We start from the raw sequence: 25,878 nt of genomic DNA on the forward strand, positions 1-25,878 counted from the left end.
CTGGACATCACTCCTGGAGCCGTGGACCGTCTCAACTATGCACAGTGGTATCCAATAGTGGTGTTCCTGAACCCGGATAGCAAGTCTGGTGTAAAGACTATGCGGCAGCGTCTCACACCCGAGTCACACAAAAGCTCGCGCAAACTCCACGAGCGTGCCGTCAAACTGCGCAAGAACAACTGGCACTTGTTCACGGGTAAGAGGCCTGGAAAGATGGGGAGGAGGGGGTGGGGTAGGGGAGATGGGGGAGGGGGGGGGGTGGTAGGATCATGTGTGCTGGGAAATAACATTTGTCGTTGCCGTATATTAGTGCGGGGTTGTAATTTTTTTTTTTTTTCATTTGGCTTGTGTCATGTGACATTCCCATAATTATCAGTTGGCATGCGGCAATACCTGAATTCTTTTTTTATTTCTTCAGTGATTAAGTGATCGCACCATTTATGTTCATCATTGTGCAACTGTATAGCAACATTAGCATTTATTTTAATCCAGGCAAATTGTTGTTGTATTGGCAACTCTGAAATGAAATTGGAATTTTGAGATGCCCAACGCATGGCCATTCTTTTGATCTGGTTTGTCTCGGTCTTGGATAAAATGTAGAAACCTTTGTTTACATTTTGGAGCTGTGATGCAGAATCCAAAAAAGGCGTGGGTGCACCCGTCTGTCCGTCCGTGTCCTGTGGACGCAACTTTTGTTTTATCGACAAAGATTGGTGTTGGATTTGTCCTCCTGACAAAATATTACGTGCGTTAGTGTATAATATGTGCAGGTATGTTGAGAAGCGAATACAGACGAAACCACAAGCTTAACATCCCCCCCACCAAGAGATAAGATGAGGCTTCAGGATGCAAGAGCCTCAACTTGGTAACACTATCGTTTAATAGCTCCGGTTGAGTAAACTTACCAAATGAAACGAAGTGGATCATTTGTTTGCCTTTTCCATGACATCATACGGTTGAAGCTGATCTTGCAGACAGCATTAAAACAAGTGTGTGTGGAAACTTTACTCTCGATTTGGAGTTGAACATCATCCAGCCGCTGTTTCTTGCACTTTCCTGGAAATGTCATTTTCAGCCCAATGACTGATGTCATGTAATCTGATCGTGTGAGAAGTGCACGTTCGGGGAGGGGTGAGCGTGTAAAGCCGAGTGCATGTTAAATGGCGTAAAACACGGGGAACAGAACCTGAGTTGTTGATTAGGAAACTTGGACGTTCTTCGGTTTCCCTGCAGTTTTAATGCCCGCCTTTGATGGAAACGCCAGTGGTGACCTTGTGAAGGCAGCGTGTGATGTTTGCAGGGCCTTTTGTTTTTTTTTTTTGTAATCTACTTCAACATCAGTCTGTAGTTGTTTCCTTTGAAACGTATGCTGGTCATAACAGCTCGTTCCTGTGAGGAGGAAAACTTGACCCTTCCATGGACCATTGCCTGTAGTCGGGTTTCCTTTCTAATTTGCACTTTTGGGTGAATATTTTTTTTCAGGCTGCTGATCTTGTCCTTGATTGTTCTTCTTGTTGTCGTCATCATCGATATTATAGATTGGCATGACAGCTCGGTTGGAAGTGTGTAATTCCTTCTGTCCAAGTCTCCAACACATTAGATACTAGGCAGGAGGTACCAAAGCAGCAAAGAAACCCCCTGTGTGTGGATCGGACCTAACTCCCTTTTTTGATGATGGTCATCCTGTGTCGTAAGCTTGATGGTCCACAATGAATTAAATGTTTTCTTCCTGTAAATAAAACCCAATGTCGGGTGGAGACTTTTGTCTTCGCAACAGCTTCGCAAGTGTTTTATGTTTGTGTTTTTACTGCAAGACCGTTCTTGGAAGAATTAGCAGTTTTATTTGCAGGCTGTGCAAACTTGTGTACACAGACACACACAGACACACCTTATTATCTTTCTACTCTTTTCAAAGTACAAAGAACAAACAGGAGAACATATATTTATGTGAGTGTTTAGCATTTGATTTGAGACAAACGGGCCATTAAACCTGAATCGAGGAGATGTTCAATGGAGACGGCTGTCTCATCGACGTACGAGCTAATTTTGTGTTTTCAGGAGGAGGAATTGCATGGTAAGTAGAAATAATATTTGTATAAACTTTAGATACAATTATTCTGTTTGACTCGTGCACGCTCCAACCTTGTAATACTTCTTGTTGAGTGTCAAGGTTTCACCCATGTTGTTGCTGTCCATGTCTGAGTTTAGCAAGAAACGTATGAAAGTCGACTGTGAATTGTCTGTCTTGAGATTCATTTTCTCGAAGAATCAAATTGAACTTTAACTGCTGTCTCGTGTATGTCTACCAGGGGACGCTACACTGTAGATCATTGGTCCCCAACCTGCGGCCCGCGGAGCCCTATACTGCGGCCCGCGAGGACTTTCCAATCGAAACACATTTCCATGTAGCAATTTTAAAGGGGTTTATATAATGCCACTGCCGGCCGTGGCCGTGACCTGAAAAGCCTTGCACAATGCCGCTGCCGGCCACTGCCGCTTACCACCGGGAGGAATCAAATCGATTTGATTTTATCTTCCGGCATTTTGCGGCAGAATTAAAAATTAAAATAAAAAATGCATCAAGATTCTCATTGATTCTGAAAATGTTTCTCAGTATCAAGTTTCTCAATAAAATGCATCAATTTTTTTTCTGGCTCCCAACATCCTTGGGAGTAGTGAATGCAGCCCGTGGGATCAAAAGGCTGGGGACCAGTGCTGTAGATCATGCCATCCATCAATGGGGACTTTGATTGTCTGTGTTCTCCAGTTGGAATGTTTAAATATCCTGTTGTATCTTTCACAAGAGATCTACTAATTCCATTAGCTAATTTCCCATTGTATCTCCACAAGCCTTTTGTGTCTGGTGTCTTGCATAGTTCTTTGTGTGGAGCTGATGAGCCTGCCTCATTATCTCCTTGTTCAACTGCTGTGGCACACCCATGGGATGACATCGGATCTTTCCTTTTCAAAATTTCCCACCTTCTGAGTCAAATGTTACTAAATGTACTTGAATAAGAACTGAGCGAAAGGTCCTGAACCTATTATATTTGAGTTTGGATGAAATGGCTAAAGGTGTTGTGGCAATCATCCAAAAAATCATTGATCATGTCACCTGAAATTTAAACTGAGAGCATTCTATCCCAAATTGTACCTCCGGGTGGATCTCAACACGAAGTAGTTATCACAAGGAGGAAGTTACCGAGTGACAAAATTGACTGCTGGTACTGGCCATCTGGGATTTTTTTTCTTTTCTTCAAAAATCGATGTAGTCCTCAGGATAACTCCAAAGCTTTTCAAAGGATGGAGCGAAACTTCGAAGGAGACCTGTGAAGTGGCCGAACTCAGAAGTACACACCTTCTTTTGATCCAATTTGGATCATGTGATCTAATTCGGCAGCCAAAAACCAACTTGCGTGTACTTGTACCGCAGACATCACTTTTATCATTTCCAATCACTGGCACAATAGTGTTTTTGAAGGTGAAGGGATTGGTTCACCAGCTTTCTGCGTCAAACCCGAGTAAGGTAAGCCATAAGCTTGTTTGCACGACTGCACGTTGAGATGTCACGTTTGCATGCGTTTTCTGTGCATTCACACAAAATTTGTAATTCTGGGGTCCGTTACACCTTGGATCATTGGTTTGGGTTGTTGTTTATTCTGTGAGTCTTTCTTGTAAGCACACTGAGTTGATTCTGGATTCTGGAATGGAAGATGAGCCTGCTTCCAAATAATCCGTTGTTTGACTGTTATGTGCTGTCCAGGTGTCGATGAAAGTTGTGATATTGTAGCAAGCAGCTTCTTTCCAACAATCTGCTGGTTTTTACTTTGGGCCGTCTTGCTTCTGAGAACATTCAAACAATTGCACTGATGTGTTGACATTCTCATGAACTCGACATTGTGCTGACAACCTCATATACGCAGTTCTCTCCTGATGGGACAAATCTGGCATGGTACCCAGGTCCTCCGGAGCTTTCCCATAAACTGAACTGACCAAGACATTCATTGAGGTCGTCGTTTTGTTGTTCTTTCGTATGCAGCACAACGCTGTGGAGTAGCATCATCAGTTGGCTGAGGAAACTTGGTGTTGGCTTAATGGTTGAGCTTGGCTTGTTTAAGGTCTTAGAGTCTTGAGTTTGAGCCCCTGTCATTCCATTGAAATAACACCAGATGGGTTGACTCGGCAAAACAGCTACCAGCTTACTGGTAACGGGCACTGCATCGGCGGCGTAGCCACGCTTCCAGAAAATGATGCAGCCAACAACTATCAGCCGCAAGCTGCATACGAAACAACAACATTGGTTGAGGGCACAGCTGTGCTGCTGATGTAATGCCCTCTGCTGGTTCGGGCAGGAATTTTGAATTTGTTCAGGGTGCTGGCGATATCTAGCCTACTTATCGCGAAGGACACCATGGGATTTTTACCATTAATCAACTAATGCCGACAGACCGGACACCCAGTTTAACATCAATCCGAGGGATAGCACACGCATTGATAGCACACCCTGCCTGTGAAACACCAGGAAGACAGTTTACAGCTGGGCTGAGATTTTAACTGAAAACGACACGACACTCGTACGGTGTTACTTGGTCGGAGTATCGAATTTTTGGAGGCAAATCGACACAGGGTGAAAGCATACATCTCGGTGAAGGCCACAAAAATGTGGGTTGTGGTGTACTCTCCAAAAACCAACCCGAGGAGGAAGTGGAGGAATGGAAATGATCAGAAACCCGGATCGAACCACGAAGAGGCTGACGCAAAAATCGTGTTGTAACATGTTGCGTTTGCTGCAAAGAATGGTGCACAGTCCTTGGCTATTAAAAGTCCAGACACAGATGTGTTGGTTCTACTCCATCATCATGGTGCTGTCATTCTTGCCAGGAAAATCGGCTTTGTAACAGGACGTAAAGAGAAGCATGCTTCACTGAAGCGATGCATTCCTAACCATGCAGCTTCTTATCCCCAATCAGCTGGCAGTGATCCGATGAATATACTACCTGACTTTTTATTTTCATAAAAAGTTCATTTTATGGTCATGGGGAATTGAGCTACTGCCTTTTGACTTCTGTCTTCTGACTTTTGACCCGACAGGTTGATTCGATATGAGCTGTGGAGGTTAGCTTGAAATGACTAATGAGGGCAGAGCTGTGTCTATTAGGTTTGTCGGTTTGTTGCATCCAAGATCCGAACTCTATTCTATAAAATGCTCTCACGCAAGATGACCAAAAGTGTAAATTGGCAGATTGTTGGAAATAATATGTCCTGTCTGCACCTGCACAGCATGATCCACCAGCTTATTGTTTGGAGGTGGATACATACTCCACTCGAGAATATATTCGACCCCACTCATTTTGGCCCCTTTAGAGAGACTCCTTTGAGAACGGGTGACATTCCATAGTGATATTATCCAAGGTGTGTCCACTCCAGGGATAATGAATGATTTTGTGTGTGAATACCGAGAAAATGCGTGCAACATGATATCTCGACGTCCGAACACCACCAGGACCTGGATTTGATCATGCTGAAAGTTGGAGGACCATTCCCTTCACTTTTGAAGTGGTGGTGCAAGAAGGTGACTGATGGTGATTAGAAATTTTACAAGTGATGATTTGTTTGTCAAAGTAAACAATTTGGCTGCCGTCTTGGATCGAGCGGCAGGTCGCCTTGATGTTGTTCAGTCGTAAGTTAGGCCCCATTCTGCAATCCCCTAAAAATAATAAAAATATCTGCTGCACCCGCCAATAAATTTGGTTAACGTGCGGACAACATATACTCTCAGGAATTCCAAGACCGCTGCCAGAAAGTCCATTTCCTCATTTGGTCAACTTTTATTTTATGAAACCAAGTCACAAATTTCTTCAATCCTGAGACCCGAGCTACAGTTTTGTCTGTCTTTCTCCATTGAATTAATAGTTTTGAGTAATTTTGACAAATAGCAACCTTTTGAAAGATTGCGGCATTGCAAATAATGAGCTTGAAATGAGAATATTTTGGTAAATCGATCAATCTGTTGCACTGCACAAACGGCTAAGCCCTACGTCATGTGTTTTAAACCAATTTCCTGTCGCACAGCTGTCGTGAATCTTAACTCTATGAACGAGGGTTGGTACGGGGCCTTGAAGGACGTGGTGACGGAACAACAAAACCAGCTGGTATGGGTGTCTGAAGGCCGGGTGAGTACTTGCACCAATCTATACCTTTTCCTTTTTTTCTCCGAACCATCACTTCCTTCTACACGTGCTGTTATTTCTACTTCTTACATCCGCCACCGAAGGTGGACGGAGGTTGTTTTCATCCCTGTCTGTCAGTATGTTTGTCTGTGAACATGATATCTCAAAATGTTGTGAAAGGATTTGGATGAAATTAGGTGGACAGGACAGGTGGGCGACAAGGCCGAATTGGTTAGACTTTGGTGAAGATCCAGATCCAGATACAACAGTTTTTTTGTTTTGTTTTATTCTTAAAGTGATTCTTCATCGTTGATTCGGATGAAATTTGGTGGACAGGTTGGGTGTGTGATGAGCACAAATCGATTCAATTTCGGTTAGAAGAGGAAGGCGGAGCAGGGAAGATGATTGGAAAAGCAACATTAGCTTGACGACCAAGTTGCCTACAGCATTGCCACAATGGAGAAGGGTAACACAATCCTTAACCATCTTACCTTGAACCCTAATCTTCCCTGCTTGGACAGGAATCTGCGAGGTATGGATACCTATCCCAGAATAATCCCGCCTCGTCGGTGTTAAAAAAAACCTGCTTCAGCACCTCGATTTGTTTTATGAGCCATGATTGATAATGTCCATTTGAGAATGAAGCATTAGAATGGGGATTCAAGTCGAGGTGTCGGAAATTGAGGGTTTGGGAACGAGGTTCAAATACGGAGTTGGATAATGAAGGTTTGGTAATTAGGTTAAAATCCGGAGTGGGATAATGAAGGTTTGGGAATGAGATTCAAATACAGATTTGGAAAATGAAAGTTTGCGAATGAGGTTCGAATACGGAGCTGGATAATCAAGGTTTGGGAATAAGATTCAAATATGGAGTTGGAAAATGAAAGTTTAGGAATGAGGTTCGAACATGGAGTTGGATAATGAAGGTTTGCGAATGGGGCTCGAATACGGAGTTGGATAATGAAGGTTTTGGGATGAGGCTCCAATACGGAGTTGGATAATGAAGGTTTTGGAATGAGGCTCGAATATGGAGTTGGATAATGGTTTGGGATGAGGCTCCAATACGGAGTTGGATCATGAAGGTTTTGGAATGAGGCTCGAATATGGAGTTGAATCATGAAGGTTTTGGAATGAGGCTCGAATATAGAGTTGTTAAATGAATGTTTGGGAATGGGGCTTGAATCCGGAGTTGGATAATGAAGGTTTGGGAATGAGGAAGAGTACAATGTGAAGGTTCTCCCTCAATTATTGATGCCGTAATAGTGGCCCTCGCAGATGCTGCATTTTCTCCTCGAGCCACCCTATGTAATAACTCGATCTTTTCGCCCAACTTCAGAACCTTTCTCTGCGTTGTGGAACAACTAACTTTGTCTATCACTTCACATTTGGGCTCATTAAAAACAGTGCACGAGCAATGCTACAAATCTCGTAATGGGAGGTAATTGTTCATGAATGGGATGCAAACGATGACTCTTCTCAGCTCAAAAACCACGATTGGTCAAAATGAAATGGGAACACAATAGGTTGTCCTCGATTGGTCGAGACCTACGGTGTTAGAAACCGTGATATTTGAGGGTTTACTGTATTTCCAATAGTTTGACAACTCTGTGGACAAAAAGTGACAAAACTAGGTGGATGATTTGGGTTCGTGATGAGAACAAGCCAATTTGATTTTTGGTTTAGGTCTGGATGCAGATCCGGCCTATTGATGGGATACAAAACGTAGACTGTTCAGCCTGGCGGAGGTATGCCATCTACCAAGTGCTGTTGTTGTTGGTGGTTTTGGTGTTGTGATGTTTGGCTCCGTTTGTATATTTTTCTGGATTTTCCACATTTACTGAACTGCGTTGATACACTTATTTATTTTAACTTATGCTACTGTAATTTTTTTGTTTGAACTTATCTTCCTGAAAGACTCCAGCTCACCACTCGTGTGGAATGAAGGAATTCATCATTATCGCTTGCTTTAAGATCGATGTTAAAAATGTATCTGCTAATTCCAGCACATAACTAGCAGTTGGTTTTGGTGGCATGAGAGAATAAAAATGTGATTAGAGTTATCTGCTGAAAGGGATCACAAGATGCTGACGGTTTTTTTTTTGTTTGGTTTTTTTTGGGGGTGCGGGAGGGGACGAGAGGAGAGGAGAGGAGAGGGGGTGGATCGAGATGGTGATAGAGATATAACCTTACTATTGACGTCCTACAGGTGAGTAATATCTATTGGGCTGAGGTGTGAGCGTCATGAGCCTCTTTTTCCTCCAACCAAGACGTCAATCATGATGCTCACAACTCGGTCCAATAGGTATATTGCCCACCTGTAGCACGTCGATGGCAAGGTCATAGGTGGCATCACCCACCCTAAAGCAAGCAACCCCTGTTCCATTCCCTTAATGCTTTATGGTGGATAGCTCCAACCATTTTATTCCTATGTTTTTGAGATTGGAGAGCCTTCCTTACTCCATCATTCTCAAGGTCGACCTGAAGAGTTCAAAAAAAAGAAGAAAAAAAAAAAGTTCTGTCTGTAATTGAGTGAGCATCAGTCGAAATGTTTTATATTATGTCAAATGCAGTTCAGCACGCAAAGCCAAAATCAGGTTGTTTTGACGCAAATGGTGCATTCTCATTGGAAGAGGCTCGATTAGGCCGCGCAAACTGCATTCAGATTGATTGTTGACTGCCGGGCCCTGCGTGTGGCAAGGCTGTAATTATGTGCATCCTGCATGGCCTTTTAAACAGCTGTATCTGCTTCGCCTCCAAGGACAGCACATTGTTGTCTGTGCGCAAGTCGTCGTCTTCTAATTGCTAGTTTGGCGAACGAGCTTATTGTTAAGTATCAGTGTGAAGGAAATTGAGCAGCAAGCAAAATGTCCAAATTGCATGGGTCGCCTGAGGAAAGTACGATTCTGCCTGACTGGTTTTGCACATGGGAAGGTGACGTCTGCACTTGAGGAGTAAATCAAACTGCCACTAATGTCATATCAACTGAGTGCATTGGAATATGTTTGATGATGTGGTACACTCGCCGGGGGGCGCTGGAACTCCATGACTTGTTACTTTAAAAGTTTTTTATTTATTTATTTATCGATTGAACATGTGGCAGTTTGCGTGATATGTTAAACTCTGGGAAGATGAATCTTAAATTTTTGAACGGTACTGATATGCTAACAAATGTTTGCACCCACAGGCGGACATTGAGGCAGAAGACTTGGATTTGCAAGATGATCGCATATCGCACCTTTCAGCGCCACTGAGCGAGCTCTCACTGTACAGTGACAGCCGGCACACAAGTGACTTTGAGGACACAGACACCGAAGGTGGGACGTACACGGACCAGGAGCTGGATGAAAGCGTGAATGAGCGGGAAACCGAGATTCTGCCGGTTCGCTCGGCAGTGAGCCGTTCTTCGGAGCCTGTAGACGAGGAGCTGCCTTATGGTTATCGACCTGAACATGTGAGTTCAGACTCTGTGTATAGGGCCCTCAATAACCTCTTTCAAATATGTTTAGTTTTGTCAATACTTCGTGGCTGTGCTTACTCTTCAGCCACATGAGTGCCACCAGTTGATTTATTTTAAATTTTGATTTCTCAAGCCGTGCTAAAATACTGCTGCCTCCGCTCTCTTGGTGTATCTTCACCCTCGTATGACGAGCCTTGTACAAGTGGATGGTGATTTCGGTGCCACTGACTGTGCAAAGCTCACACATTTCCTCCACCTTTGCATGTTGTATTTCTTCCATGCAAAAGAGGCATTGATATCTTCCTTTCATTCACGATGGGATAGTTTGCTTAAGTTTGATTATATGCTTTGCTCAAGTTGATCACCTTTAACATTATGTTGAAAATAAATAAATTAAGGCCAATTAACGTTGTCATTTCTAAAGATATTTGGATGGTCTGTCGAGAAAAGAACAGATTGCATTTAAATATTTATCTTCTGTATGCAGAATGGAAATGAATATACAAAGGACTACACCGAGTCTAATGAGTGCTTGCACGATCCTTTATGGCCTGAAACATAGAAGTGAGGCCATTTGGCCCGTCACTGCTATTATATGTTGCACTCCCAGGTTGATATTTGTTCCAGGTATTAAATGCCCATTTCTGGGCCCAGGCATTTTTTTTTTCTGAGTTTCTTCCCTTTACCCATTATTCCTCCAAGTATACCTCCGTTGTATCCCTCTACCCTGTTGTGGGTGGAAGTGTTGCCCTCCTTTTCCCTGTGTTCATACATTTATGGCTTTGCTTATTCATGACAATATTAGCTAATAATGATCTTCCAATAACAAACAATCTTCCACATGCTTTACTAAAGTTTAAGTAACCCAATCTTGATGAGGTGGCCCAACTTTCAGCGCGCACACGCACACACGTACCTATGTCAGCTCGTAGGTTGGTATGGAGTTTTAACTTCCCCATCAGTATTCTCAAATTGTAATTGGCTCGTGTTGGAGCATGTCCCGTGCGAATGAGCCTGAGCCTTTTCTCTACTAATCCATCTCTACACATTTCAAGTTGCCCATAATCGTTTGTATTTATGCCTAAATAAGATTCTTCTTGCCGAGGTTGTTATTGAATCACTGAATCACCAACCAAGTACAGTTGCTTTAATTCCCAGCAATTGGGAGTGGTTTTTTATTGACATCTCATGTGCTGATGAACTTTAAAAGGCAATCATACACGATGATTGTGTGAACGTGATCTCATAAGGTTACATTCTGATTGTATTTATAGCCATTTCCGGATCAGGATGTTCCAAAATTATTATCTTTTCTATTGTGATTTTTCTTTCCACGTCGGTAAACTTCCACATGTGCACCATTAGTGGCTCTCAAAATGTCCGACATTCGGTTTCGGTCCACGTTCGCAGCAACGTACACATCTTTCAGACTTTTGTCACATCGCAACATTTTCGGGCTTACTCTATACACTGGAGAGACCTGATATAAGACGGTGCAAATATGAATTCTTTGAGTTGGGTACAAGATGGTACAAACTGCATACTTGTATCTCCATTATTATTCTTTTTCTTTATTGACAATCAAAATACAAAAGATAATTTTGCAACAACCTTTATATCACAGGCATGCAGATATGACTTTGCTTTGATCTTACATGAGTGGTTCTTGGCTTTTTCGTATGACAGTAAATTTACCGACTCGTGCTGGACACGATATTCTGTGCACGGCAGTCATTAGCCACCTTGGAACTGAATTGGAATGTTTCACATTTACAACACCCCTCCCCTCCCCTTCCGACCTCCCCAACCCATGCATATATAATTGTCGCCATTTAAATTTGGCAACAAACTCAAACCCAACAGAGTCCTTCCAATATATATAAAAATTTTCATTACGTCCCATTACAACATGCACTTGGCATCCCCTGTGTTTTGGGAAACACTCAACATCATCCCGGAGATTTTGTCCACAGATGGAATTGCCGCTTTTTTATTTTTATTTTTCTACATCTCCCTTCTGAAGCACTGTAGTTTTGTTTTAATGGCTTGCGTGTTCATTCCTGGCCGACTATATTTGTTTAAGTAATTTTTTTTTCTATACATTGTTGAGGCTCGTGTGAGAGCTAACACACAACGCACAGCAATGGAGGGGGGGGCATGAGACAAGAGGGGAGGGAGTGGGAAGGACAAAACAGTGGGGAACAGAGACATTAGGAGATTTGTGGAAGAGAGAGGGATGGGACGGGGAACATGGGAAATACAAGATCGACATTACAGGGACTTTCAGGAAGGAAAGCAGGGAATTTGAAGGTGGTGGGCTTGGGTGGATTATCGGGGGTAGAAAAGATCAAGGATTTGGATAGGGGATGATAAGAGGTGGTGGTGAACAGCTGTTTTGAAGGCCTGGAGGGAAGAATGGGAATGAATAGAGTGAGGGAGTTTATTCCAAAGCTGGGAAAAAAGAGGAATGAAAGAGTGAAGGTGAGCAGCGATTCGTGATTTTGGTAGTTTTACCAGAAGGGGGTTGTTAGCGGACCTTGAGCGCCCTGCGGAAATGTGGTGAGGACAAATCGCAGAGAGAGCAGGGGGACGAGGCTGGAGAGGAGACTGTAGAAGACAAAGAACACCGACCAACCTGCGGTGATTGAGTGAGAGGCCCAAAGACTCAGCCTCATTGCGGGAGATGCCGATGATCCGAAATGCCTTGGTTTCTAAAGCGTGAAGCCGAGAAAGGTAGGAGGCAGGAGCACCAGCCCAGAGGGGAGAGCAGTACTCCATCAGGCTGCAGACAAAAGCTCAGGACAAAAGCTCAGCTCAGGTAAGTGGTCAGGAGCTCAGGTGGGCCGAGGAAGGCCTTTGCACGATGGAGGATTCCCAGTCGGCGACTGGTTTTGGAGGCGAGGTTTGAAATGTGGCTTTCCCAGGAAAGGTCATGGCAGATAGTGAGACCCAGAAGCTTGAAAGAAAGGACTTCTTCCAGAGGGTTGTTGAGAGTGTGTGTGTGTGTGTGTGTGTGTGTGTGTGTGTGTGTGTGTGTGTGTGTGTGTGTGTGTGTGTGTGTGTGTGTGTGTGTGTGTGTGTGTGTGTGTGTGTGTGTGTTCTAAACGGTCCTTTCGAAGAGACATAATGAGAGTGTGAGATTTGTCCGGGTTGAAAGACATGTTCCACGTGTTGGACCAGTTTGTGATTTTATCCAGATCTGCAGTGAGCGAAGAAGCTGCTGCTTGCCGGTCTGAGGGATGACCGATGGTATGACAGAGGGTGAAGTCATCAGCAAAGAGATATAGAGGATTTTCCAGAGAGTCCGAGAGATCATTGATGAAAACCAGAAAAAGAACAGGGCCCAGAACGCTACCTTGAGGAACTCCAGCCTGCACAGGAAGAGGGGATGAAAGAACTCCATTTAGGGCCACACGGTGACTGCGACAGGAGAGGAAGTCTGCGAGCCATGAGTGGAGATGGCCTTGGATACCATAGGAAGAGAGTTTGGTGAGCTTGTGGGTGCCACTCCCAGGGTGCCAGACCGTGTCAAAAGCACGTGATATGTCCAGGGATACGGCTCGGGTTTCCTGTCTGGCATTGAGGACCTCCATCCATTGATGGGAGAGCAGAAGCAGCATATCCAGGGTCGAGTGACCTTGTCTGAAACCAAATTGATGATCGGAAATCAAGCCATTGGAGAAGAGGAAGGATTTAATGTCTGAAGTGATGATGGATTCCATAACCTATCTGATGATTGGGAGAAGGCTGATTGGTTTGTAGTTGCAGGGATCTGTTTTTGCACCTTTTTTATGCAGGGCAGTGATGTTTGCTGATTTCCAAGCAGATGGCAGATGACCTTGGGCAAATGAGAGGGTGAATAGAACAGAGAGAGGGTGGGCAAGAGCAGAGGAGCAGGCTTTGAGGACACGTGGGCTGTGAGTGCAAATGAATCATGCAAATGAACCCACTCCATCTTGTTGGCTGGCATGACAGTTTGCCGCACATGGTGGTTATCTTTTGTGAACCTTAATTGTTTGTATGTTGCTTTTTTGTTTTTTTTCTTAACCTGTAAATGGAATTCCAGATAAGGTATTGTCATCGTGCACCATCCGTCCGTTTGTCTGTCCATCTCCTATTTTGGCTTCTCCGGCGAAACCGATGGGCCGATCCGGCTGAAATTTGGCAGCAACATTCCTCTCCTGACTGGTACCAGGGATTGCAAAGCTCGTTCCGGTCACGTGATATTTTAAGACAGTCAAAATGGCGGACTTAATAAATTCCTTCAAAAATCTTCTTCTCCAGACCCACGTCAGCTACCAAATTTGGGTTCCAACCTTAGGTTCACTCGCTCTGTTTTTATTTTATTTTTTTATTTATCTTTTTTTTTTTTCCTCCATCATTGCTGCTCCTCATTAATATTAATAATTGTAATAATTTGAGTTCTCTTAAAAGGAACTTCAACACAGGAGGCCTTTCGGTCCATCAGGCCTCCACAATGGTTTCCAACGTATAGTTGTTTATCAGTGCTCCATCTTTTTAAATGCTGAGCATCGAGCAAGGAAGCGGCACGTACTATTTGTAAAGTCTTTGGTCTGACTTGGCTGCGGTCGCGTTTGAACTGCTGACCACCTGGACTCGCAGCAGACTCTCTAACCATTATGCCACCATTGCTCCGAACCCACTCCCATCTTTTCAGCCCCCACAATCATCCTTGTTATTCATAATCCCTATCCAAAGGAAAAAAATTGCCTTGGTGTCTGGTGGTAATTTGCCAGCTTTACATCGTCTGAACTGCTGAAATTTATATTCTCGCACTCGAAACACGTTTGTCACCTATAATCGCCTTCATATTCTTATTCAGATGGTGACACTGTCATTACCTTGAACAAATATTGACTGACTCTATATAAACCTGTAAAATCCTCTTTCGTTCGTGGATCGCACCTTCTGAAAGTCTGGACATAACCTGTGGATTTTGTTTTTGTTCATTCTAGCCTGGTAGGTTGATGTCTTAAGTGTTTTAATGTTGCTTGACATGGTGAACAATTGTACAATGCAATGGGAGAAAGAAAACATTCCTGAGAGCGTGCGTGGCTTATGATCTTTAAGATTACGGCACTTTAAATGAGGTTTAAAAAAAAAAAACCTTCGGAATATTCATTGAACGAAATGCTTCTTCCTTTAAAAGCCTTTAAATACGTTTGAAAATGCTTCACTCTCCTCATTTCTATGTCAGGAGCACGCCACGTGTTCTCATTCATCACGATCTTTACCCTCCACCATCGAAGATGGACGGAGGTTACTGTTTTCACCCGTCTGTTTGTTTGTTTGTGAACAGTATTACGGAAAAACTCCTCGACGGATTTCGACGAAACTCGGTGGGGGGATAAGGTATGGTCCAAGGATCATGCCATTAGATTTTGGACTTGGTCCAAAGTCCAATATGGCCGCTATGGCGGCCATTTTGAAAAAAAGATTTGAAAATTTTTTTTTTGCATTTTTACATGTTTTAAGTGATTTCCAACCAAAAAAAAAAATTTGTTAGAGAGAAAAAAAAAAGAAGAAATTTTGCAACTTTTTTTTTTCAAAAAAATTTCGATTTTATTTTTTTGGCATTTCTACATGCGCGCCGATCTAGTTTAGTTTATTCAATCGTGGTTCAGTCGAGTCTGATCCGTTTTGACCTACAATGAATAGGACATCAGGTTCACTTAAGTGACCCAGCACTAATGGCGGCGGAGGTTTTGCGCTCTACCGAGTGCTCCCCTCTAGTTTCCTTTGTATTCTTTTGACCAAGGAATATTTTCCAAACCTGTGTCACTCCTAAATGTTTGGTACATCAAGCCTCCTCCCGTACCTTCAGCAATCCTTCTTTCCACCCTCCTATGATGTCCATCTCCATATAGCCAGATTGGGAATCTTGAGAAGTCCACTTTGCAGTGGTTGTCTGCATTTGACAATTTCCCTTCAGGTCCTTTAAATGTCCACAGACACCAAAAATATAATTGGTTTAATTAATGGATATAGCTTCACTTAACACTTGATCTTTGTTCTTTTCTTGAATAAATATCTTGCAAGGAAGATTTTTTTTTTTAATGTTAGTTGGTGCCCTTGATTGGCCCACAACTCTGATGACATCATCTCGACTTTGGGTTCTTACATGTTCAGCACCTTCTACATAATGATTTTGACGATCGTCGTAATCTGAGGAATGTTGATCGGAAATTTATTTCGTCAAATTCATCTTCTGATGAGTCTGAATCGAGTTGTGCGGCCATTATCCATTGAGTGCTGACAACCTTTCCCTCAATCGCATCATGGCAGTTTATCTGGAATTTTTAGGGATGGTACCCGATGGGATTGCTTTTTTTATTTCTATTTTTTAACCCTCGCCGAAGGAAGAGGGTATTGTTTGGGTCCGTTTGTCTCTCTCTCTGTCTGTCTGCACAGAACTTTTTGTGTTTTTCTCCGCAACTGCTTGTGGGATTGAGACGAAATTTTCACCATTGGTGCGACTACTCATGTGGAATGTTCTAATGATAATTATGACATCATAGGTCATGTGGTGTGGCAGCCATGTTGCAAAAACGGAAAAACTTTGGACCTCTGTATCTCTGAAACCACTCCAAGGAAAAAATTGAAACTTTATACACAGCAAGTACTCCTCATGGGGAATGTGTGAATTTTTTTTTCATGATGTCATAGGTGCCTTCGTTGTGATGTCATAATTGCATATGCAGAACACTACCTCCAATCAGTATGAAAAAATTTGATGGTCATCTCAGGAATGGTCCAGAGAAAGTTTTTTGATGTCATCTGTCATGTGATTCGGCAGCATATTGGTTTTTTGTTTGTTTGTTTTTTGGAAACCTTCAAAAATCTTCTCTGAAGGGCTAATCAGATCAAGGCGAAGGTTTACATGTATGACCGCCTATCCATGAGGAACAAAAGGTTCACACATATGATGTCATAGGTCACATGGTTTGGCAGCCATGTTGGATTTACCCTAAAACCGATAAAATCTTCTCAAGAACGGCTGGACAAATCAAGGGGAAACTTCACACAAATGTTCCCCAAGCCATGAGTGTACAAGTTTGTTCAGGAATAATTGATAGGTCACATGGTTTGTCAGCCATATTGAATTGAAAAAAATATTCAATTACGTTTTCTCTGGAACTGCTTCATTGATCAACATGAAACTTCACAATTATGATCGGGTAGTGATGGGGAATATATGTTTCAAATTTAAACTTCATCAGACACATGGTCCGGCAGCCAGAATTATTTAATTTTTTTGATGTGGGTTCTTTTTCTTAATTTATTTTTATTTTCATTTTGAATCGGACTTACTTGGCTGTGCCTGGATGGGCTTGGGGGTAGAGGAGTAGAAGCTGAAATGTGAATCCTCTCCTGGTTACTCTTGATGACTTCATATTTGCTTTTTGCTTGTTTGGGTTCCTTCTGATTACTCCAATGCAGGACTGTACCGATTTGGTCTTCTATTTAATTTGATTTGAATTGAATTTATTTTCATCTCATTCTAAATTCAATTGGATAATGAATAATAAAAAAAACGTCATGGGTCAGGGTCTGGTGCTGATGAAAGCAGGGACATCAGAGTGGGACGTCTTGGTACCCGGTCATCATTGCCAGCAGTTATAAAGTGGCAGTTCTACTTATGTCTCTCGTTAATTACATAACACCAGTACACAAACGCCACACAAAAGCAGTCCTGGCAAGGGTCTGCAATCTCTGATTTTTCAACTGTAATACCTCAAAATATTATAATTAAGAACCATATTCAGTTCTTTGTTTATTACTTAAAAATCCATCTAATCACATCGAAAATCGATTGTGTGTCTATGGACATTTAACGGTGTCAAACCCCTCTTTCAGTACCCTTCCCCATATCTCCTGCATGGCCACGTCCTTCCTTTCCCCTCTTCAGCATCCCTCCACTTCATATCCCGTATTTCTGCATCCTCCCTCAAATCACCCACTCAAAGTTTTCGCCCTTCACCCCACCCCTAAAGGTTCCCCCTTACCCCGCCCCTCTCATCTTCCTCCTCCACCCTGCCTCCTCCCATCTCCCTTCTCGACCTTCCCCTTTTCATCCCCCCCTTCTCATCGCTCTCCCCTTCTCATTGCTCTCCCCCTTCTCATCGCTCCCCCTTCATTCCTCCACCCCTGTCCCGCACCCTTCCAGCTTCCCATCTCACACCTTGCCACCTTCTCCCCACATCACACACTCCCAGGTTCCTCCCACATCACACACTCCCAGCTTCCCTGTCTGTGTATTGATCATGGCCCTCCCAACACCCAGGTGGCCAGGAGTACACTTGGCTGTGACCTCCCCTCTCCTCCCACCTCTTATTTCTCTGCATATTGTACTGTTCAACAAACATTGATGACTCCATCTATCTCTCTCCCTCTCTCAGACAACATGAATCAACTTTTAACCACTCATCCCAACTCTCTTCCTCACACGTGGCTAATTCAATTGTCACTGTAAATTGGCTTGGTGTTGGTACCTCTCTCACCAACCATGACACTTCAGCAAAGCACTTCTGTGACTATGGGACTGACTCGATCTGTGAACATTCCAACCCAGATTTCTCCCAATGGCAAATCCTACCTTCTGGACTTGGACATGGTGATGTCGAACTTCCCCACAAATGTCTCCTGCTTTTCCACTGCTCCAATTGGTTCATCTGATCATGCGCTTGTGAGAATCAACATTTATCTGGCTATTCTCAGAGCCGCCTCGATGCCGGTGAGTCTGGCAATTCACTTATTCAGACGAGCAGGGACTGTAAGTAGCCATCTCATTTCAGGACTGGTCTCTAATATCTATTGCTCCTGATATTAAGTCAGCCTGGAAATTCTTCCACAGAAACTTACTCTCTCTCATGCATTGATCCATCCCATGTTGTCTTCAGTTATCCCACCCTTCTTCTCACCCATGGTACAAGTAATCCTGTGTTGAGGCAGTTGCTTTGAAAGAAATTGCCTTCTCTTCCTGGAGGGCAAATCCGACCAAGGCAATCTCATTGCATTCCAAAATGTCCGCAACAAATATGTGTCCACTCTCAGGAGAGAGAAAAAAAAAACATCTGTCCATCCTCAAGAATGAACTTTCAAACTTGTTTCCCTCTCCTTCCATCCCTTCCCTCTCTTCAAATGGCACCACAGCTGACTCTGCTCGTGAGAAGGCTGAATGCCTCAATTTTGTGCTTGCTTCCAATTCCACCAGCGCGCAGTACACCAGCAATCCCATTCCAGTGAAACTCCCCAAATCCAGGGTCACTGCTCACCTCCACTCTTTTGTTCCTCTTTTTTTTCCTTCCCGTGTAATCATCTTCAACATCGTCTTTAATGTCATTCTTCCCTCCAAGTTGTCAAGACAGCTGTTCACCACCATCTCAGATCATCCCTCGTCCAAATCCATGATGTTTTTGAATCCTATTCACCTTCCCCAAGCCCATTTCTTTCCAAGTTTACAGTTTTTCCTTCCTGAGAGTTTGCTTATGTGTCCATCTTGTCCATCCTGTGCATCCTCCCCTTCCCCTTCACTGTCCCCACATCCCTTTTGTGTCCAAGTCTCACTCTATTTTGTTCCTCAACCCCGTCCTGATCCATTCTATGTTCTCGCTTCTCTACGAGCCTCAACTTTGTATGCAAAAAAACAACAACTTCAATTGAAAAGCCAAGACTATTCCCAAGCCTTTCTTCCACCCCTGTAATCATGCAAATTGTACTTTCACCTTTTGCATGAAAGTCGTTTTGTCTGAAGCAAATTCAGTTATATAGTTGTAAAAAATTTTTTGGAAAAAAAAAATATAAATAATAATTGCATTCTTGCATTTTAATTGTATGGACACACTGCGATTTTCAAACTCTCATTGCAGCCTGTTGCACCAGTCAGTACTCATTCCCAACAAGTCCCAGCATACGACACGCACCAGTTTCTGCACCAGCGAGTGGAGGCCAAGAGGGAGTCACCCGTCCTGCGACACAGTTCTCCTCCACAGGAGGTAAACGGATTTTATATCAATTCCTTTAAGCCAGTGCCGATGGCAATCGACGATGGGAATTTGTTTTCTGATATCCTAACAGGCAGGAGATCTTGGTGTGCAGGAAGGTTGGGTGCTACTGATAGCTCACTTTCTTCTGAGATCATGTCTCTGAGAAACTTTTGTTTGACTTGTTAAATTGCAAATGTAATCTATCATGGAGTTTTATTTTTTGGTTTCCCAGACGTGACGTGTTGGTATGTATCTGTGATGTCGCAAGACTGCCGTGTGGACACCATGGCAGCATGATGGGGACACTGCACGAGCATCCCTCACATTGTGCATTTAAATTGAATTGAGGGCCGCGGTATCGGAGAATGCATTGGTACTCTCTATGTTGGGATGGTGCAGGAAAAAAATGTCGGCCCCACCTGTTATGTACAAAACTTAAGTTGGAGTATCTTCTTGAAAATACTGAGGCTACATCTGAGAGCCGAACTGGTCTGTTCTGCTGATTGTCTCGGCAGGGATCACTTTTCAGTACTCCAGTCCATGGCAAAAGCAAACAAGAAAAAGAGCAATCGGAGATTGCAGACCCTTGCCGGGACTTGTTTTGTGTGGTGTTTGTTTACTGGTGTGTTACATGTTTAACAAGAAGGGCCCTTGGTGGAGCACATACCTCCACCATGTAATGCCTGATCCTGATCCAAGTTTCATCAAAATCCTTTGTTTGGTTCAAGTGATAATGACTGAAGTGATTACTGACTGACTGACTCGCCTCCGGACACTGCTCAATCGCATAAGCTCACCTGGCTAAAGTCCAAGTGAGCAAAAAATGTGGATAAATATATAATAACCAAACCTTCACACATGGACAGCTGTGCTGTGCAGCATATAACTGATGGAAATGCGGTGTCTGCACAAATGTTTTGATAGTTGGTGCAACAGTCGAGAAGAGCCATTGTGAGCCTGCACTTGGTGCTTTTCATCAATTTTAATGCATCCCTAAAAAAATTCAAATGGTGAAAGAAACTGACTGTTTAAATTTACAAATGTATAAATGTACCAAAGTCTAAATTTGCGGCATCGAGAGCTAATGCCCACAAAATTTGTTGATAAATTTAACAATCGAATCTTGCTTAGTCTGTCTTTGTATCTTTCTCGATGCAAAATCAAGGCTCATGGAAGAGCGCGATAAGCAAGGACAGGGAACAGAGGGTGGGGAGATTGAGGAGGGGAGGAAGTGCAGTAACCTGCAGGTAAGTGGGTTGGTTTAGGTTAGGTCGGGGTAATGGGGATAGTTAAGAACATGGATCGGGATTGGGGGACGATGTAAGATGGTGGTGGGGCCTGCTTACTGAGCGCAGATTTTAATCTGAATTTTGTATCGACATGGACACGCCATTTCAAGGTGATGAACTGGAACTGGGTATTGATTGGTGGCACTCTGCTTCTTCCTTAGCTGAAATTATTCCCACCTTCTTCTGATGTCGGTCTATGGAAACGGTTCTGGTCCAAATCTTTCACGAACTAGCTGGTCAGACCTGACATTCGACAGGCAGGAATTTGCAATTCATCCACGGTGTCGGCGATAACTCACCTACTCTTTGCTAAAGCATGCGGGTCGCGGGATCTTTAACGTCCACCAATGCCCCAGTGTTGGCAGACCCGTCATCCGGCTTATGTCCCCATCAATGGGGATGTCTCCACCATCAATGGCATACACATTCATGCATCGCCCTGCACGTGAAACACCGGGGGTGGCAGTTCATAGCTGAGTTGAGATTTGAACCCAGGCGAGATAACTCGAAGGCAAGTGCACATGCCCCTCAGCTGTCTTGCCAGCCCAAAGTGTCACCCTGCTTATACACGACAAATTTCTTGCACGCGAGTCTGGGAACTTACAGTTCACAAGTAAGAAACTGTTACCTTCTGGACAGTCTGTTCCTGACCGTGAAAGAATCTTCAATTGAGAAGTGTTAGGATTCATCTGTGGATCTGCAGCTGCGAATACGACTAACTGAACCTCATTTAAATGTTTTGAATCGGTATAGTCGGAAACCAACTGGTGTATTGAACCTAAATACCAGACTGAGATTCAAAAAACTGGTTTAATTGTCGTTGAAATAATGTGATCTTGCTATTTCTTCTTCACGTAATTCCTTGTACTTTCTTCCTTCCTTGTACTCCTCACAGATGAGTGTGCGAGTACCAGCTGGTGCCATGACCGACCCGCGCTGGGGACAGGGTGAACCCGTGCCACTCCCTCGCGTTCAAATGGACTCTCTTGAAGAGCACAGCACCAGCCCTGACCCTCAGGTTTTACCACCTCGCCAATGGAGTCCTGAAATGGTGGCCCCAAAGCCACGCCTTCCTCGCAGCAATAGCCGTGAGATGCTCGCAGAACTCTCGCACACGAGCAGGCAGTCTGAGATGTCTAGAGTACCTACCCAGGTATTTTATTGCTCCAAACTACTTGCTTTTTTGTTATAACGAAGAACTGGTCTTACTGGTGAAGGCCAGTGACGATTTGTGTTTGCAGACAGGTAGAACAATTGATGAAATCAACATTAACCCTTCCTCAGAGCAAAGTAATTGCTTTTGAGCACCTGAAATGTCAAATTATCCTTGCTTCCCTTGGTTGGTAGCTCAGCATACCTCAATATTTTGTTGATTTCATCCATTTTACTGACTATTTTGCTCAAGTTGAAGCCACTTTGAGAGCATTGTATTTTCAATACTTGAGGTCATTTAAAACTGCAGTTTTTTTTCAACAATGAGCAAATACTCTGATAACATTATATCTCCTGCTTCAGATGGAATTGGTTTGCTTAAAAAATGAAGAAGGATATCTCGCATATTAATCGTTTTTTAAATTAGTTTCTCTAATACCATTCTTCTGCTGGGCGTAGAGGCGTGCACCTGTAATCCGGCTACTCAGAGGCTGGGGTTGAGGGATCACTTGAGGACGGGAGCCCTGTGACGTTCCGTGCTAATAGATGGTACAAACCAGCCCGGCTGATACGGCGGCGCCCGACCCTGATTGTCAGGCCAGATCAGATCTGTGGTTTGCTATGGGTATCATGTAAAACCCGTACTAACCTGTTCATGGTCGAGTGTCGGCGACTAAACCAGCTCCCCCACCAGGTCCCCCTGCTGTGGAGGGTGTGTGGACATGGGCACATAGCAGGATTAAATAAAACACCTGCCAAATGGTGGAGGAGCCCCTTGTGAGCCAATGGCCACTCGTATCTGGTGCCAACAGGGTCTGCGGACGTCGTCCTGTAGTTGGTTACCTTCCCGAGGCGGTTAGTGGCAGGATTTGCACTCCGGCCACCACAAAACACTTCACTCTGCAAAACACACTATAGTGTGTGTCAGGGTGGTGCTGAGGCATTGTTCACCAGATGGCGGTCTCCCTGGGTCAACCTGAAGCGGTCCCTTTGTGTGGGTATCTGGAATGTCCTATCCCTAAGAGATGGGATGGGCCAGGCATCTGCCTGGGGGGTGGCCAGATGGAGGCCCCTGGAGTGCTGGCGGAAAGTGGACGCAGTGGCGTATGCTCCCTATGTATGTACATATGTATTCTTCTGAAATTTTAATTGCTCAGGTTCTTGCATTTTGGGTTGCAAGCATCACTTAGTGGTTTAATATTGAGAGCAACGAGTTGTGGTGTGAATGAATGAAGTCAGTCCATGAATGAACAATGGGAATTTAGGTTTTCTTTTTAGAAATCTCATATAACATCATATTGTTTCAAAATGGAAGTCTTCTGTTTGTGTATTCCATTTCCAGGTGTTCTCGTCACACCTGTGGATTTCCACGTGGTGTGACCTTTTGGGTTTATTGTCTCGCGCGTACAATTTGTGAATTTTAACTTTCCCCAACTTGCTGCTTTCCATGAAATGTTTCATTGAAAGACTGGTGTGTATTGCTGTGACATGGGCTTGAGGGTATTTAAGGAGAAAGAGCAATAAAGATAAAGGTGAAGTGGACTCTTCCCATATTTTGCAGATTAAAGCTGGGTCGAGACTATTAGCACGATGGCCAACTGTCGCCATTTTTGCATCATTTTGAAGCATGCTCTTATAATTGTATATCAATGCAATGATGGTAGCTCAATGCCAGCTGTCCTTCCTGACGTCTTGCCGCAGTAGATATCGAAGGCAGCACGTTGTGCTTTTTCAACTAATGAGAAGCTTGTGTTTAATCACTTCAAAATATAAGGGTCTTGTGAGACTGTACTGGCATGGTTAGGTCGGTCACACAGCATTCACACATCATGTGATGATCACCTTGCAGCCGAGAAAAGCATTTTGTGATTTTCTAGCATTCTGAGAGGTAGGTTTTCCCAGCGGCTCTTCTCGTTGGGCACCGTCAGCAAAAGGAAGAAAACATAAAAAGGTTGGAAAAGCAATGGAATACAATGATTTTGAAAATTGTAGTTTTGTTGATTAGCACACTGTGCAGAACGGTGCACTACACTTCTGCGAGACATGCTGCTGTCGTGTCCATCTTTGTGGATATGCTGGAAAAAAAAGTCATTTTTCAGCTACCTCCAGGCATGCCTTTCAATGAAGGAAAATCGCTTTTGCTTCTCTCCGTCCTTTCGTGAGAATCAGTTTTTGAAGACCCTGGTTTACTTCTCTGGCCAACCCCCCATGGAGGAGATGCAGTTCCTGGAGCTTTTCAGCCTCACAATGTGTCATGACCTGTCTTGGGCGATCCACGTCTCCAAACTGGCCATTAAGGATGGCCGATGCATTGGTGTTCTCCACAGAGCCAAGTACATTCTGAGCCGTGGAGCGAATTGCAGTGTACAAGGCTTCAGTCAGAAATGTCATAAAGTATGAGCCCCCCTTTGGGCTGGTGTGGCTGCTTCCCATCTTGCTCCCCTGGAGGCGATCAAGTCCAATGTTCTGTACTGTTGCCATCTCTCAGTAGGAGACCCGAGTCTCAATGTCTGCTGCTTGCCCACTGCAAGCAGGTTGGTGGACTTCCTTTTATGTCACTTAATTGCTACCACCACCTTTCTTCTCCCCTTCCCACCCCCACTCCCAGGTCATGTTGCACATGTTTTTGGTTTTCTTTTTCTTTTCCAGAATCTGACTCCTGGTTACCCACCCAAAGTATAACATGAATTTGTACCTCCATCCCTTTGTCACTTTTGTTCTCTCATTTAGGTACCTGATGCCCTTCATCTGTTGTCTTATTCCCTTCTCTCCAATCTCTCAAGAGTGCTGACATCATAACCTCTTGCTTTCTCTCTTACGCATCCCTTGTCTTTTTGCACTCTCACTGACCTTCTCCTGTCCCTTTCCTTTCTGTTACTCATCTACTCATCCATCCACTCTTGTCTGATGTCTTTGTCTCCCTGTTCTCCTTTGACCCCTTGTTAATTTGTGAACCTTCAGGCCTGTATTGCTTACCCCCTTGATGAGCATACATGTCTATATGACATAGAAAAATAACTGGGATATTCTTGATAAAATTGGAGGGGTTGTTTAGCTAAAGAAGAAAAAGGTCCTTGTTATGTCACAGCAATTATTGCTGCCCAAGCGTTTTGGTGATTTTTTTTTTTTTGGAGTAGGTAGTGCCCCCCATCTTTAGTAATGAATCCCTCCCCCCCACCCCCCCCCCCAAAAAAAATATCCTCTGCTATCAGTTTTGCAGTGTGTGTTGGTCAAATTTGGCTGTAGTCTACAAGATAACTCAAATGTACATATTCACAGCTTTCTGCTGCTGAAGATGCTGATGTATCAAGTTGGCCTTTCTGCTCTTAGTCTCTACACATCTTTTATACAATTTAAATTGAAAGGCAAAATGTAATGTGGGGAAGGGGAAGAAACCTTAAGAATGAATCGTAGATGTTGGTTTGTTGGAGAGGCCGTTCCTGTTGATTAGAATTTGTAAACCTGAGATTTTCGCAAAGCCTCGCCTATCTTGGCAAACAGCACTTTATCCAACAATTGCAGCCGAAAAGAGTTTGAAGGTGGGAAGCCCCTTTCCCCCCCTTTTATGAATAGAATAAAGGTTCTCGTAACATTTACTATACTACTCATCGACTTAGCATAAACCTCATGTGTCTTTATTTTTTGGTAATCAACAACCTTTCTGTTTGAAATACTTGGCATCTTTACCTCCACCACCAAAGGTGTGTCCTCCGTTTGTCTGCCTGTGAAGATATCTCAAAAAGTTGTGGACAGATTCGGACGAAATGTTGTGGAGAGGTTGGATGTGTGACGAGGATGAATTGATT

At 43.6% G+C, this 25,878-nt stretch overlaps 1 protein-coding gene across 4 annotated transcripts in view; it reads left to right on the top strand.

Annotated features, from left to right (window-relative positions):
• The window catches only part of TJP1 (tight junction protein 1), a 141,394-nt gene that overhangs the window by 95,725 nt on the left and 19,791 nt on the right, over positions 1-25,878 (top strand). For all 4 annotated transcript variants that reach the window (XM_085850463.1, XM_085850462.1, XM_085850461.1 and 1 more), the window contains 5 exons: positions 1-196; positions 6,070-6,170; positions 9,352-9,618; positions 19,515-19,640; positions 21,816-22,073. The exon at positions 1-196 is cut by the window's left edge and continues 15 nt beyond it. In XM_085850463.1, the coding sequence (XP_085706589.1) occupies positions 1-196; positions 6,070-6,170; positions 9,352-9,618; positions 19,515-19,640; positions 21,816-22,073 (948 nt within the window). The remainder of the gene's footprint in view (positions 197-6,069; positions 6,171-9,351; positions 9,619-19,514; positions 19,641-21,815; positions 22,074-25,878) is intronic.

Source organism: Eptatretus burgeri, chromosome 12 (genome assembly GCF_056783735.1).
Source record: "Eptatretus burgeri isolate ZD-2024b chromosome 12, Ebu_testis_v1, whole genome shotgun sequence".
NCBI lineage: Eukaryota > Metazoa > Chordata > Myxini > Myxiniformes > Myxinidae > Eptatretus > Eptatretus burgeri.